Source organism: Ptychodera flava, chromosome 5, assembly GCF_041260155.1.
Source record: "Ptychodera flava strain L36383 chromosome 5, AS_Pfla_20210202, whole genome shotgun sequence".
Lineage (NCBI taxonomy): Eukaryota > Metazoa > Hemichordata > Enteropneusta > Ptychoderidae > Ptychodera > Ptychodera flava.
Genome location: NC_091932.1, coordinates 27,575,090 through 27,592,254, shown reverse-complemented (window position 1 = coordinate 27,592,254; position 17,165 = coordinate 27,575,090). Strand labels below are relative to the sequence as shown.

Genomic DNA, 17,165 nt, shown 5'->3' with positions numbered 1-17,165 from the left:
TGATTTATGATGGCGCTTTTGAATGATCAGGTCAAAGGTCAGCATCCAGAAAGGCCATACATAATAACGATTCAGTGTAGTTGAATGCAAAAAAAACAAACAAATGTCAAATTGTTAGTAGTTGTTGCGTGTTGTGCGTGCATTTTTCCTGTGAACTCACCATCTTTAGTGGGTAACACATTCTTTTCTTTGGGCTCAACGTGTTTTAGTTTTGCAGTGTCAAATTTAGTGACCTCGCTAATGTCCGGCTTCTCGTCGGGCATCATTTCAGCTCTAAGGTCTGGCAGGAAAGAGAGAGAAAAGGGAAACACACAAAAAAACCACAAAAATCACGATTTTAGCATAACAAACACCAAGCAAATTAAAACATTAATGCACAACCACAGACAGATATGTCATAGTGCATGCAGTGGATTATGGGTAGGGATAATGCCACAATGTTGCAGTCTTTGTTGTCGGTCAACGTCAATGCCACTCTGTCAAGATCTGTCATCACATTCCTTTGGTGGAATAGTAACATTTCATTGATTCAGTCATTGATTTATCCAATGATTAAATGGTAAGACATTAATTTACTACCCCATCCAATTAAGTCAGATGTAGAGATGGCGACTTTTCTGACTGTGCTTCTCCTTTGCCATTCTTGTTTGCTGATAGTTGCCTTCATTACGTCTGAACCACTGCAATTGAAGATAACTTTAAAATCTTGTGCATTTGCCAGAACAGCTGACCAATCAGAAACAGGTTTACAACTGCCACTTGTTTTGGATTGCAGCATTGTATTGAAAAACAAGACATAATTGGCTTCTGCACAGTGTGAGATTTGAATGCTGTCTTCTATGGCAGTAGTTCAGATGTAGTGAGGTGAGTTAGCAGTTATGAGAACAGCATAGAAGAAGCAAAAGTGGAAATATTACAATCTCTTTGCCTCTCCCCCTTGATTCCTTGCATTAGTTAGTATACTCACCAGCCACCTACTCATCATTAATCCAATGATTTGCACATCCTTCACATTTTGTGTACACCTTGTCTCACTGAATCCCTGACCCACTCACTGCATATTTCATTGCCATTTTCACTAGATTCACTGACCCACTCATTAAATCATATTTCACTGACATCGTTCACTGTACCATTTATCTGCTCACACAACACACTTTTGCTTTACAGTACTTGAGATCGCACAACAGATTACATTTTTTTTTCACCAACTTTCCAACCTTTGCTGTGACTATTTTGAAGTATTTTGCTATAGTGCAGAGGTTGTACTGAAACTTGCCACAAACAAAATGCATCCGCCACCAAATGGCCGATAACATGAACCTATTCACGGGTCAAATCAACTGCCATTGATAACAAGATCTCATATCTCATTTCTAAAATTTGTTTAAATCTTCAATGAAATTGCAAAAATGCAGTAAGTTATTTGTGTATTGTTTGAAATCCTATTTTTGTTGCTTGCGGAATAAGCAGAACTGTGATTGGCTGAAGCACGGATTATCATTCAAATTTGTAGCCATAGCAACTACAATGATACAGCCTGTAATGGCCCAAGTTCCCATGGCTGGTCACACTATCATACTCTAATACCAGTGTATCATGGTAAAGATGTTAAAACCATGCCAACAGATTCCAATTTACAAGTATTTTAACATAATTTACTCAATGTCTCTATCTAACTCACATGATTTTCACTCAGTCTGTACCTACATTCACTTTTCCATGGACAGAGTTTTGTTTATTTATCTTTTCCCACACTCCAATTTTGACAGACATTTTCTGCCACCAAATTTGGCAGTTATCTGTCATTCTGTCACCTAGATTGCTAATTAACCTGTAGACTAGATTGTCACACTATTGTCAGCCATGTTGGCAGTCAGTCTGCCAATCAATCTGTCACCCAGTTGTGCCAACGTTGTATCAGTCACTGTCTTCCTGATTGTCACTCGTGTCTATTGTGTCAGTCTGTCACGCAATTTGTCCCCTACATTGTCAGCTAATCTGTTCGACAGTCAAGAGTATAGTAATGAGAGTCCCTGTCAGCCTGTCAACGAGTTTGCACCTGTAAGTATTAAGTGATCATCAAAACAGTCGGTAGTGTCCTATGACAGTTTTACAAGCATAAAAACCTGGTCATAGAACCCATTCACACTTCAAGTTAGTACTTGTTAGATTGTAATACCACACACTTTGGATGGCAATCATCAGACATCAGTTGCTTACTTTGCGGCGTTGGTAATGGATTCTTTTCCTCTGTCTCTACGTGCTTAAGCTTAGACTTGTCAAAGACTTTCACCTCAGCTCTGCTGTCCAAAGCTTCTTCCTTAATGACTATGGTAAAAAGGTGGCAAAGCAAAATTGGAAGCAAAACTTAAAATATGCGGATATACAGCGGGGTGTTTGACTGAATGGTGAGTAGGGTTTGTGCTGGTATTTCCCTGATGCTGTCTTTACTCACAAGCTATGGGGGAGGGGGGGGGGGGTCGAATCCTTAGGATCAAGGGGAGGGAGGCCTGAGGAAGTTTCTCACTGTGTAAAGCAGAGAGACCCCCACTATAAATAGTTCAGGTGTTGGATGGAGTTGAGAAATGGGTTTGTGAACCATACGAGATACATCACACTTCTAATGGCTTGTTCAACCTCAAAGTTGGACATGATATAGAGAACTGGTTTACTGAGAAGACTTGACAAATAGGAAACGATAGAATTCACCTAGTCACCCCTACATCAATTTATACAGGTCTGGCCTTTCCATTGTAAACAATTGGAATGGGCTGAACTTACAGTGGTGGAGGGGTTAAAGGTCAGATGTATATGCTACATGTGGTGATGGAATCACGGTAAGGGACATACATGTATGCATTTACAAAATGAATCATCAGACACAAAGTGTTGGAAAGATTTTTGATACTTATATTCTACACTAGAGGTAAAATAGAATTTAAAATCTGCTGCAAAGCGTCACCATGATGTATATCACAATTCTCTGGGCCAGATTTGTGTTTACACAATTATCACAAATGGTAAAGTTCATTGAAACAAACGAAGGGTAGGAAAGGCCTGCGAGGGACAGCATTATTGGGAAAAGCAGCTCAAACCAGCTATCATTTCAGCCTGCAAGAACAAAATGCAAACACAAAATTCAGCATACAGATATAATTTCCTCTGACTATCAGATCTGATATTGTACAATTGCACCTAAGGTGACCCCAGCCATCAGGGAAAATCAAATTTTAAATTGAATATTTACGTATCCAACTGTGTTTCCATTCAGAACTAAAGCTGGCAAATAATGTCTTAAGCATGCAATTTGTCAGAACACTTCAGGAAAAAACTGAAAATAGATTGTATTTATTAAACAGCCAGAAGCATGGCAGACACGAGACTGGCCTTGCAGTGTCTGATAGTCAGAAGAAACAAATTATCATTTACAGGCAAGCTCAGTTGCCATATTCTGACAGTGTATTCTGCACATTTCGTTTCAAATGAGAAATATTTATGCTGTTCAACAGACAGGAGTGTGCTGAATTGTAAATAATTGGAGAAGTTCTCCCAATCAACTCAGCACACAAAACATATACAATTTCGTTTATAGCGTTTCTCTATGCACGGTCACGCCAGCTGTAGATTTTCATGAGCAAGATCTAGGCAGAATATGCATCATGTTATTCAAAAAGAACAGCAAGATTTCTCATATGATAAGAAACACTACAGATCACACCCAGAAATTGGCAACAGTACTCCCTTTTCAACCTGTACACCCCAATTTTCGGTAAAAGTGTCAATTTCCATTGTTGACAACAATGGGCTTGAACCAATGTCATAGGGTATACAGGTGGGATACAAAGCAACTTATATGAAGGCACATTAAACCCGCATAGCTCAGAGCTGAAAGTGAAATATTTTACGAAGAATAACACTAAAATGCTATATGATTACGCTGTGATGTGATATTTACATAGAAAAAGTATACGCTTTTACCTTAAGCCACTTAAGAAGATATCCTTACGAGCTTTACTTACAAGAAAAAGAAATGCAGTGCACATGTAAACTGATGATTGTCTTGTCTTATTTGAGGTTACTGTGGCATGGTTTGTATTATTTTCTGAATCTTGTTGTTTTCAGATTTTTTCAAAAACGTTATCATTGCAGATTTTGTGATGTTAAGGTAGTATGCGCCTCGAAAGTGAAGAATAACACTTTTGCTCTTTGAAATTACGAATAAAAATCAGGGTCACCATTCAAAGTTTGGTACTAGAGATGCAAATTACCTAACATTTACTGATATTTGAAATTCAAAATGGCTGCCACTTCTATGTTAACTCTATGGGGAAAAATAAAATTTTTCATTTTCAAAATAATAAGAGGGCGAAAAATTGTCTACTGCGAGAGCTTTAAAATGAGCTCCCACAAGTGGAAAATCAGGAAAGAATTGTAAATATTGAGTCTGAATATCTGTCCCTGAGGCGCATTCTACCTTAAATGTGACACAGCTCTGTGCAGTGAAACAGCTGACTTGGAGATACATTGATATTCACGATCAGAAAATCTAGGTCTGAGTTCCAGAACAAGGCTTACACAGAACACATGGAAGATTATCAAATTCTCTGTTCAGGTAAGGATTGCTCATTTATCTTTTTTCAGCAATATTTTCGTGACGAGTGTTTCATATTTAATTTCCCACACTGCCAATGATAAACTGGAATGCAAGTGGTTGAGATTTTTCTCGGTAACTCCAATATACTGTACCCTGTCAGAACTGTTCTTTTGAATGTTTATCTGACATGACGATATTGTAAAATGCCAAAAGAGGGTGTGATGATGTCTGCTAGAACAGCCTGCATAAGGCTGGCACTGTCACCCAAGTTGATCATCAAGTCCACAAAAATCGAGAGAAAACTGTGGTGCTAACTGCGTTCTCTGAGTGATTAAATGACATTTTTGTAATACAAGAAAGAACAGAGCATGAGAATGATATTACTTGAGAATTTAATATTAACTGCAGAAGGGGAAAAAAAAGAAGCTGTAGTTGGAAAAAATTCACACAAGGCTCTATAATGTTACCTTATTTGTAAAAGCCTTTGTATGTACAGTTAATACAATGGAAAAATAGAACTGAATTGGTATGGATTTAGGACTATACCATGTTCCCATGTGCAGAAGTAATTATGTGAAATTTATTTTACATGCTAAATTTTGCAATTAATGTTTCAAAAACTGTTTGCGTTGCAAAGTTAATCTGCAAGAAGTGGAATGCAAATTTGGCAAAAATGGAACAGATGAATGGGATGTTTAAAATGGGTCAGATTTAATGCAATGATGGAGTTATTCTGAAGGTATTTCACGTTTTGGGTCACAGAACAGATTTCTGGTTGAGGTCAACGCCCTATTGCATGATCAACTCTATTAGATCTGGGACTCTTACTCAATTTCCATATAATTACAAACTGGGCACTAATTATCCTCACAATGGGATTAGTATGCTTGTTAAAGGAGAATTCTATTTTTACACCGCTTCAATGCTGATGTTTTATTCAAAGGACAATGGACAACACCAAAAAGGAACTGTAAAATTACATAGTTCAGCAGATTAGACCTATGGCCTGGTTTCTATGGGTTGTTGGAGTTATCTAATGTCCGGCAATAATAAGTGATGTTACATCCTTTTATGGTATAAATTAAGGTTTGAAATTGAGATGGAGATTATTATAAAAGTGGATGGGGGAAAATAGCTTACAACAATTAACGCAGAATTTGTGTCAACTCTGAGAAATATCAGAAAATTTAAAATGGAGGGGGAGGGAGGGGGTTTCTTTGTGAGATTTAGTAAGACTGATGTATGAAATGCATCAGTTGATTGCAAATTACATGAAACAGGGTAACGGTTTTGCCACAGGGTAATTGTATTGTGTAATGGCAGTGAAAGGTTTGTGCAGTCCATCTGGTACTGCACAGTGTGGCCATATGTCCAGTATCAAAACAGAATGCCCTGAACTCTGAACTCACCAACAGCCATCCTAAATCTCAAAAGGCCTGTTGTGCTGAATTGCATACATTAAATCATCTCAGATCTTTTGTGAACTATCAGAGTCAAGTTTCATTTTTTTTTTTTCGGCTCAAAAATATTGATGTTAAAAATTGTCATGAGTTTGGCTACCTCGAAATCATTGATGACGTCTATTTGCAAAGGCGTGTGACCCAAAACAGTGAAACCAATCAGATGCAAATGCAAGCCAACTGGCAAGTTTTACTTGTTATTTACAAGATGCAAGGTGCTGTTACCATGGGAACTCACCCTCCTTAGTGGGTAAAACATTCTTTTCTTTAGGTTCAACGTGTTTAAGTTTTGCAGGGTCAAATTTAGTGACCTCACTGACGTCCGGTTTGTCATCCGGCATCATTTCTGCTCTAATATCTGGTGATTCCGGGGGAAAAAGAGAGAGACAAGCACAGGATGCAGAATATAAAATTATGTGATGGAAAAAAAAAGACAAAGCAAGCAACAAAATTGCATACTTATTGAATCCACACACAGGTTCACTGATATTTGCTGACTAAACAAACTGCAACCATAGACCCTAGGGTCTATGCAGCAACAAAGAGTTCATTCTTACAATTTGTGCTCTACATTTGCTAAGGGACCCTCTCAAATTGTCGCACAGGTTCTGCAAATGAAATCTGTTCATTTAGATCAAAACTACTGCCCCTGAATGAAAGTTCAAAGCTTTCAAAAGAGATTTGAGAGTAGTTCGCTGCTTTTAGATTTTAGAAATTCTCAAAGTCATGATCAGTGTCTCAGTGAAGTTCACCCACTGAATGAGGCCAATGTGCAGCAGCTTGGACAGTTACAGCTGATTGGCAGATTGTTATTTATTAATAGCAAGTTAAGGAGTCTGAAACCTAGGCTATTGTGGAGCTGATAGGCTGTTTTGAGATGATTTGTTAATATTGATGGTAATCAGCTGACCATGATGCTGCACACAGCCAGACTGAATTCGGTTTGTGAATTTCACTCGACACTAATGAACAAAGTTCAATTACTGAACTTTTGCGACCATCTAAGCTTGTAAGCATGCATGAAAGATTATCATGAATCCGGTCCCACATAATCAAAACAATCTCTATCTCAATTCAATACTTATATTCATCGTTTTCGGGGAAAAATGTATAGTATGTAAAGATAAAGTGAAATTCCACTCAACTATCTGCGGTAACAAACATTCACTACTCAAATAAACAGTATAAAAATTAGTCTGTAATATGCAGGGATGAAAGAAATTCTGAAGATCTGCCTTTCGAACACCACAAACATTTGATTATGGGATATCGATATGTGATTTACTTTTTCCTGCAGAAATATCCCAGTCTATCATCTGAACATGTTTCATGCTAAATCATTCAAATAAAAGTTAGAGAAACTCGTTGATGTCAAAAAATCATATACACAAAATCTATCTGCTCTGATGAGCAGACTGTTACACATTATGTCAATGTCAGGGCTCGACGCAGGTCAAATCATCCCACTAGCCCGAAGGACTAGTAGCAGTTCATTTTAGTAGTCCTAAATGAAATCTACTAGTCCTGCTAAAGCAAAGCCAAATGTTGCTCTCATGTTGTAAAGAGGTGTATATGACCATTCTCATATTTTTTGTCGCAAAGGTTTTTAAACCCAATAACTAACTTTCATGCAAGACTAGCACATTTGCTTACTGCAAAATGTTAACTTTGAATCATATATAAACCACAAAAATAACCTGAATGAAATGTCCTGTGTAGGAGGAGAGGTCATGAAAATAGCCTATTACCATCAAGAATAAAATCAGACGTAGGAATGAATTTGTTGGAAAATTCTTCATAGCTCAGGTAGTGCACCATTAATTTGCAAAGAACATGTTTGTTCATAATGGGGACAGACTTGTTTCTCCAGAACTGAAATTCATACAGCCATTCACAAATGTTCCTGTGGAGTGCCATCATATTTTTGACATATATCACATTTTAAAATTGACCAGCTTGTGGGGAGGACCTCTCATTTGTAATAATGGTTTGTGAAAAATTTTGTTTTTAATAGTAAAAATTTTGCATTTTACCATTTCATGTGCTTGTGTCTTTTATGAGTTTTTGCCAGTTACTGGTAACAAAATGTGATTAGCACAAAAATAACCAATGACTCCCAGAAGTGATTGGATACAACAGTCTGATACACCCATTTCATACGTTGTTTTTCACTACTGTTTTGAGGTTCACTTCACTATTATTGCCCCAATAATTTACACTTTTCCACTAAAATGGCAAAACAATAAGTTGCTAGCACCAAGTTATTATCTGTGAGGAATTTCACACCTGTACAAGCAGTAGCAACTTGCCATAGCACTGTTTTGGCAAGCTAGATGGCTCTTTTTAAGATCAGTTTCAATCAAGCTAGGGGGTCTTGACTATATATGGAGGTCAGCATGTGGAGGCATTCTAAAGCAGGGTCAAGCTGGCTACGAACTATCGGAGGTGTTGTTTGGGAATGCCCCTGAAGAAATCTTGAGAAAAATCTTCTTTGAAAGGCAAGGATACAGTGTTTGAAGGAAATGGTGGGGTTGCTCATGTTTTTAGGCGAAGTGATGAGCTTCAAGCAAACCAAAATACACGACGTGCAGACAATTCCGTTTGATGCTCAGCATTGAGCCATGTTTCCCGGGGCCATGTTACTATGGCGTGTACAGTACAATTTGATCCTCCGTAGCAGGTAAACTGTTTCATTTTAAGTTGGTGATCAATAAAGTTTGCGTTTCACTGTCCAATTTGTTTGGGTAAAAGTTAGTTTATTTTTATAAAATGATCTAGGCTTGGTTCATTCTTATCAAATGAGTGGCCCGGCGTCCCATTAGTTTTGTAGCGATAAACTTTCCTGGACAACTATGGAACTTGAAAATTGCACTAGTCCGCAGGACTACCTCCGAAGACATTTTTACTAGTCCTCTTGAAAATTTACTAGCCTCGGGCTAGTGGGCTAGCGCTTATGTCGAGCCCTGAATGTCAATGCAAACATTTTTCAGTCATGTACCCTTTGAACCTGTTTTGGTTACATCTCCACCTGGTGTCCACGGTCACCGAGGGGAGGTCAAAGTTCAAGAGGTTAACCATATCAGTCCTACAATGTAGTAGTAGTACCTTACATTTTATATACTCCAGTACAAACAAATGCTCTCCTACATGTGCATAAAATTTAAATGTACACCCATACATACACAGGGGTGAGCAAATCCATTTTGAATCCAGTGGTCCCCGGACCAGTAGCAAAAAAATTCAGTGGTCCTGCAACTTGGTCTGGTGGTCCTCCTTTCCCCCATTTTTTTTTGTAAATTGTAATAAATAAAATCACGAGCATAATCAACATTTGCTTTAATTTCAATAAAAATCAAGCGTAGTGATGTTGGGGTGATCACGACAGGCGGTTTGCAAAGCGTCGTCTCTGTTTCAGCATCATATTCTAATCATGGCCATGTGACTTTCTAGTGTTCTAGAAATGTCCTTTGTCATCCAATTCTGTCATATTTCTGATCTTTAGTTAGAAGAAGGCTAGAGTAAAATGCATCACCAGATATTTTACGTTTGTATATTGGCCATTGGCAATACTTACAATACATCACCCAGGGTTCTGCCCACGCCGGACGGCGCTGGACGGGCCGTCCGGCACTCAGAATTTCCGACCAGCATTGACAAGTGACCGACCGGCACTTGCAGTTCAATGCTTTGAACAATGAACATGAATGTCTATGATGTATGAGTGACACTTTTGAGGTCAAGCAGTTCATAAAATTGCATGAAGAGTTGATGAAAACAATGGTACTATAGAATGCCTTTCAATAAAATGCTATTTAAACAATACCACTGATTGATTACCGTACGCTGATTTTGCATATGAAAAGCTGTTCAGCTGTTGAACGTACGTTCACAAGATCATCGCCCTAATGAACTAGACCGGTTTTCCTGTCACACAGTATCTCTGTTCGATCGAAAGAAGGAGAAAAACTGAAGTTTTTTTGCTTTGTATCACGTTTATAACACCACAAAAATGAAGTACGGAAGCGAAAATGAGCACATAAAACAGGACTTCTAACTAAAAGCGTACTCTTTAATGTTGAGTTCAAACTCAATGAGTGGCATTGTGGAAAGACTGCATGCAATGAAAGTCACGAGCAAGTTTGGTGTCAACGAATCCAGTCTTTGAATTATCAATGAACACTCACTTATTTTTCAGGTCAATAAGCCAAAAGTTACTTGTCCGTGGCAACAAGCCTCTCTGTTTGTGAATTTTCCCATTCTACAATGACTATCAAGAAGCAATTGAAGTGAATTTGACATCGAGAAATTCCACTTTCAAAACTATGGCCGATTAGCCAACCCTAAGTTCGTGGTTTAAACTCTATAGAGTCTGCGCATGAGCAGTAACAAGACCACCTAGGTCATTTGAAAAAACACTGGATGCTGGTACAGTGCAATGGTAATCCAAACTTCATAGTGGTGAGGGATGATATAAGCACAGGAAATGATGACAAAAAAGTGGTACATTATTTTTCAGAAGCTTCAAAAGATTCCTTTACAACTACTAAAGATTGTTTTCTTTCTGTTTTGTTCAGTTAAAACTGAAAAAATACTTTGAAGGTACAGTGGAATTGGCTATTATTTGTATATAAGAATGTAAAAATACAAGCATATAAATGTTACAGTTTTTCATGAATATTAATGCTCATGAATATTAATGAGCGTCCAGCACTCTTGGAACTCTGGGCAGAACCATGATCACCACTTGCTTTTGCCCACTGACTGTCTGTCACTGTCTCACGTGCGGGTAATTGAGTTTTATCAGCGCCTGTACTTTCCACCACGGTCCCTCCACAAAACGGTCGGGAAACGCAATGTATTTCTATTGTCCTGATGCGCGTTGCGCTTCCGTTACACTGTTTATTCGCGTAAAGAGATTATCGCAACTTGGTCTAACATTAGCATAAATGATGACACCATTTTTACCTGACATGCAATGAACTAAAGGACAATTCGCATGCGTACATAGGCTGTGTTTCGTATTTACACGTGCTGGTTGCGTTTGACTGGACTACACTTGCAGTCAACACCAATGTAATCATTACGACCATGATTTCATTTCTCTTGATGACAAGACATCGATTTCAACACCATTTCAGAGGAACAGAGTGAAGAGGTCTAAAGTGTTCCGATTGTATAACTTTAAGTTTAAGTTAAAACGAAGTTCACATGCCCCGTCCGTGAAAACGAGTGCATAAGTGCATGGAGCCAGCGGTTTTCGAGGACATAGGACATCGAAACAAAAATGACCTTTCTTAAATGTAAATTTTCCTATTCGTAGCGGCATTGTTTTACAACTACCGGGAGACCTGTGTGACACATCAAGCACATGGCTCGATAGGGCTTCATGACACGCCAGAAAAATCGCAATGGGGTTTGAATCAAAACAATATTTTTCACGTAAAATTCCCGCCAATGGATACGTTTGATCACAAAAATTGCGTCGTCAGTTTATTTTAAATAGTGTTACAAGTACCAAATCAAGAAAATCTACCTTAAAATACCATGTAGTACGCAAGGCACAGCGATCAGAAAAGATTTCAAAGAATCGATCATCGACTCTGCGAGGGTCGCAAAAACAAAATGGCGTTCGGCCGAGTTTGGGTCATCTGCTTTTCTATCCTTCCTTTATACTTTGATTTGCAGTTATTGAATCGCTAAAATAAGTTGAAATTGCTTTCAATCAGATAATTTCAATCAGATAAATAGGTCCCAATCGAACTTATTTGACCAGTCATCAAAACGAAAAACCATGAATATTTCGACTCTTCACACAACGAGAACACAGATCGTCAGTGGACGCCATTTTCTAAATTGCCGAGCAAAGCATTACACAATAAACAATCAGTTTGCGTCTCATTATAAACCTTTATTCAAAAACTGGGTTCATCAGTTTAATTTTACGTATACTTTTATCACAAGAACATACATCAGAATGAAACAGACCGTCATAATTTTGCAGTGTATCGGTAGAGCGAACAAAAATTCATGTTCTCCTGACACATTATGAAAGACGCAATTCAATGAAAATGACCTAAACGCGATAGCGTAATCAAACGCCGATTTAGCGCTGAAAATCGATTAGGAATAAAAAGATCACCCACTTTCCTTATCAAGAAATATTGCTTATCGAGAATACACTGACGTTTCAAAGTAGCTGTATACTTTACGGCCGATTCAGGCTAGTTTCTTCGTCAAAGACGACACCACCGTACCCACTCTTTGAGGGGACGCTACAGCTGGTGTGACGTCATCAACAGCGAACGCCAGCGCAACGCGCATCCTACCAGCTAATCCCCTCGTTCGCACATTTTGACAATAGCGCTTCCCGACCGATAGGTGGAGGGACTGTGTCCCGGGACTGTGTTTCCACATTGTCGCTGGCCATGGACTTTTTTGCCAGCTGTTTTCTGACAAAATCATATCTCAAATGATTAGCTATAGTCATTCAAAGAACCTGCTCTTTATGCAGAACAAAGTTGACTCAGAGCAGCAGATGATCGGCAACTACAAGTCAATTCAGCAATACTGGGTACCCTTATTGACCCTGTTGCGTGAAAGATGATGTAAGTGGCAGTGGAAGTCACCTGATACCAATTATGACCCGAGAATGATGGCAGTGCAGGACTGGCACCGTTGTGTACACGCTTGCGGGTATCGGATTGCGCACTTTGTTATCTTTTTGTATCTGTTATTTTTTGATTATCTACTGGTCCGTCGGACCAGACAAAGTGAAAAACTAATGGTCCGCGGCAAAAAATCGATGGTCCCGGACCTCGGACCACTGGATTTGCTCACCCATGCATACAATGCACACAGTGTCACATTTAGTTTTCTGCCTTATGTCAACTCAAAGTATTAACTTCAAAGAACATTGACATGATTTCATTTAACCCTTATCAAGCCAGGTCTGTCACTTTCCCATCTGCAGAGTCAGTAAAAAGTCGTGTTTAGCCAAAGCCTATACATATTTTCACCTACTTGGCATGGATGCAGGCATTTCAATGTGTCATGACAGATTAAACAGTGTAAATCATGTTTACAGGACTTGTTCTAGGGGGCCTTCAAATGTTTGAGTTTTTGTTAAAATGCAACATATTAGACATGTTATACCTCACTGGCTTTGACCAAGTCGACAGGATTAAGTGCCAGATGAACTTGGCATGATTAGGGTTAAAGGTACGACAGCTGTAATTTTTGTTGATATTTACTTAATTTTTTTTCCTCTGAAAAGAAGTACATTTTCTTAATCATTACCCGTAGGTATGTTGAAATAACCTCACATTGGTATACCAAATGTGAGCTAATAAACATAGTATATTAGTGTTGTAAAGACAACAGTGTGTAGACTATTGCAGTGTTTGCGTTGACAATGAATTCCAGACTGAAATTCCGTTGTCAAAAAAATAACACCGGACATCAAACAAATGTAGGCTGTATCGACAATTTGAACAAGAAGCATTTCTAAAACACTGAGATACAAACTATTTAAAAAATCCAAACAAACGTGAGGGAATATGAACCAAAAGTTAACCTGGTGACTTTTACGGTGAACTTCCGTCAGACATAGTTGAAGTTCCAGGCAGGAACATAATAATAAATCATAGTATTTGTCTTTATCTTTAAGCTGTCTCTACATTTTGTTGACAGCTATCTTTGCAAATTAATGTAACACTCAATCAACTCTACACATACAATTGACCATTTCACTCACTTTGCAGAAGGTAATTTTAGAAAAAAAATTATTTCAGCCAGATAAAAATGAACCGGCAAATATTGGTTTATCTGCAATTTGTGCTTGTTGACTTTACGGGCTGATCAACTCAGAAATTGGGCAATTTATCTTCAAAGCTACAGTACAGACTTCTACTTCCGCTCTGCAACATTCTTGTAAAGCTAGCAGCGGCTTCACCTCTTCTCTAATTCACCCCTGCGAGTTAATGGTTTGATCTGTCGACAAAGCAAGGCAAATGGCAGCAAAAGACTGATCCATTAGTAGAAGGGGTGGGTTGATTTTTGCACATACCTTGCGCAGTTGGCAGCTGGTTTTTCTCCTGAGTCTGTACATGTTTCAGATTTTCAGTGTTAAAACTCTTAATCTCCGTTCTAGCATCAACCTTCTCTTGATTTATGGCTGGTCAAACAAAACAAACAGAAACAAAAACAAAATTAATAAAAACATCAGCGAATCCAAAAAGACATGACCTTTATCTATGTCTTCTTCAGACACAAATCACTACAAAGGACAACCTTTCAACATGCACAACTATCAAATTCACATTTTTCATGTCTATATTTCACTATTTAATTTAAATAAGTTGGAAAAATTTCCTAAAGCTGTTTACTCCCATTAGAAAGGATATGATAGCGACTGAACAAGTTTCTTGACAAAAATTTTGAGAGAACAGGGGAACTCGTATCGTCTATACTACAAAAGTGCTGACCTGGTCATTTTCCAATCTTCCATCTGACTACACTAATACACAGTACAGTACTAGATATTTACAGTGTTTCACAATTTAAAATATCTCGACCAGCATAAATGCTATTTTCTCATTACGTAACAGAGCCTAGCTACTGTTAAAAATACCGCACTGCTTTTCACATGACCCCTAATACAATTAAATTCGCTCTTTTTTTTGGCATTTTTTCAGTCTCGAAATAGTACCTCATCAAAATTAACCATGAACTCAAATTCAAATAGCACTGACTGTAATTGTTGATTTGTTCAGTAAATATTGTATCACGTACATGACAATTGACTGACATGAATAAATATTCAGACACCATTTTACTCCTGTGTATGGCTGCAACTCCTGGCTGGAGACTTGATTTTTCAGTTTTGATCACAGAATGCAGTAACAAAGTATCATTTTCATGTTTCTCATATAATTCATCATTTTTTTCAAATTAGCGAAAAATTTTGGACATATATTTTTGCAAATCAGTGATAGATCATGTTAAATAATCAACCGTCGTAGTGTCAATCATGAATAAGTGAAAAAGCATATAAAACTGTACTCACAGTACTGTACGCTGAGGTTTGCATTATATGAGAGCGACAGTAACTCATTAGCATATATTAAAATTTTCTGTGGGATGCTAGACATCATGCTGTCATTTTTGTCTCGTCTGTTTTTGTTACCTGCATGTCATCTAGGCTGAAGATAATTTTGCGGCAAACCCAACTTCAAGCGATTCAAGATTCTGAAAAATCTAAAGACTACTCAAAATGATACACAAATGACAAAAATTTTCCCACAACTTTGCAAAAAGGAGAGATTTTCTCCCTGTCGTTTTCCTGTTTGTCAAGACAAAATGGCACCACAGCAACAAGTTTTATTCCAAGTATCAGATTGTCAAACCTAGACGTTTGTGCAATATCATTTTCAAACTTACCACCTTAAACAGATCAAAACGAAAGGAAATATCTACGGTCATTCACATTTTGTTACTTGTTACTTCCTAAAACGTGGTATATGTAGCAAAAGATTTTTCTGACTTACTTCTGCTAAAAGACTTCGACTTGTCAGCAAATTGAGGAGCCATGATTAAACTGATTGCTATTTTCACAGACTTGTTCGATAAGAATTTCATTCATTGACCAGGCTCAAGATTAAAAGGATAGACAAAGGCACCACGATACTAAAACCCCGACCAGACGTTTTGGGCAAAAGTAAACTGTCTTTATGTTATGTCAATTTCGAAAGGAAGTGTTGGACATTTGGCAATATTTAACTGTCTGCAAGGCCATGAAGATGGCGGCCTCTTGCCTACAAAATTCCACGCATTCGCTGTTCAAACTGTATCGTCCCAAAGGCTCATGACAGCTTTCAAGGTGAGAGAACGGATTTATAATGCACTGACCCCTGCCTCAAAACATATCGATTTTCCCCAGAAGATGGGAAGCACCAGCTCACTAGACCCTCTGCTGATTGCTCATTATCTTTGCAAACGGTGGAAAAATTGATTCTGTGAAAAGAAAACGTCACCGGAATGAATAATGTGGTGAGTTACTCACTGTCGGCCGATGGAAGTGGGTTCTTCTCAACCGTCTCAACGTGTTTCAGCTTTGAGGAGTCGAAATCCTTCACTTCGCCAACGTCTGGTTTAGTATCAGCCATGATATTTGCTAGACGAGATTAAATTATCTTATTCTGAAAATAAACAGAAAACAAATAAATTATATCTACCCTTCCACATATTTTGCGCTGCAATACACCGCTATCCTGGGATTACATAATTATGCATGTGCCCTATATATCGTGAGTCAAGGAGTTCATGTTCTGCTTTGTAAAAAAGGTGAGGCCGATAGGACATCGCATTTTAAATTTCGTGCGAAGAACCTGTGTGGGGGTGAAGGGGTCCAGAGACGCGACGGGCACTCATGAAATCTATCGAGAACATCAACATTTCACTTAAAGGGTCCCTACGTCGGTTTTCGGTCTAAGGTGTGGTGTCAAGTAGCAAAACCTGGGGAAAATGACAACGTTGGCAGATAACCACCTGCTCAGATCAGCTACAATAGCGAACTGCTGACACAGTCTGCTTGCTACACGTGAAAGCTAGACAGTAGACAGCTTGACACTGATATAGCAGTCTACGTACTCTGCATCCGCATCCGGTTACGTTTTTGCTTGCAATCTGCCATAGAGGGCGCAATTTTTCATTTCGAGCCTTTAAAAATGAAAGAAACTTTTGCTAAAGATTTTCTCAAGCCAACTTTACCATAGAAAACAACGGAATTGGTTCAAAGCCATAGTGGTGAAAAGGTTAAGGGGATAGATATACCATAAGACCCTCGAGGATCTACGTACAGATATACGAACTGCTTTCTTTTATGTTGACAAGAGTTTTGTTGTATATTGTGCCGTGTCCAAGAAACGTTTCGAAAATGTAATCTTTTAGTTTTAAAATATTAATCTATTGCGGTTTTGTAATGTTCTCAGTTGCTCTTGCATTTTACTTATTTTGAAAGTTGTATTAGGATTAAAGTTTCTATTTTTACAGTTTCTTAAAAAATTATCTTCGATCATTCCTGTGTATACTTTTTGTTAATTTACCTATAA

At 38.2% G+C, this 17,165-nt stretch overlaps 1 protein-coding gene across 15 annotated transcripts in view; it reads right to left on the bottom strand.

The window, feature by feature from the left end:
- The window catches only part of LOC139133413 (uncharacterized protein PF3D7_1120000-like), a 51,032-nt gene that overhangs the window by 9,550 nt on the left and 24,317 nt on the right, over nucleotides 1-17,165 (bottom strand). For 2 of the 15 annotated variants that reach the window (XM_070699985.1, XM_070699984.1), the window contains exons 2-6: nucleotides 16,118-16,253; nucleotides 14,123-14,230; nucleotides 6,296-6,415; nucleotides 2,224-2,331; nucleotides 161-280 (exon numbers count right to left, since the gene is read on the bottom strand). In XM_070699985.1, coding sequence (XP_070556086.1) covers nucleotides 161-280; nucleotides 2,224-2,331; nucleotides 6,296-6,415; nucleotides 14,123-14,230; nucleotides 16,118-16,220 — 559 coding nt within the window. In that variant the 5' untranslated portion in view covers nucleotides 16,221-16,253. Of the gene's footprint in view, nucleotides 1-160; nucleotides 281-2,223; nucleotides 2,332-6,295; nucleotides 6,416-14,122; nucleotides 14,231-16,117; nucleotides 16,254-16,602; nucleotides 16,703-17,165 lie in introns of those variants that run through there. The other 13 variants (XM_070699994.1, XM_070699993.1, XM_070699989.1 and 10 more) reach the window with 8 other exon arrangements.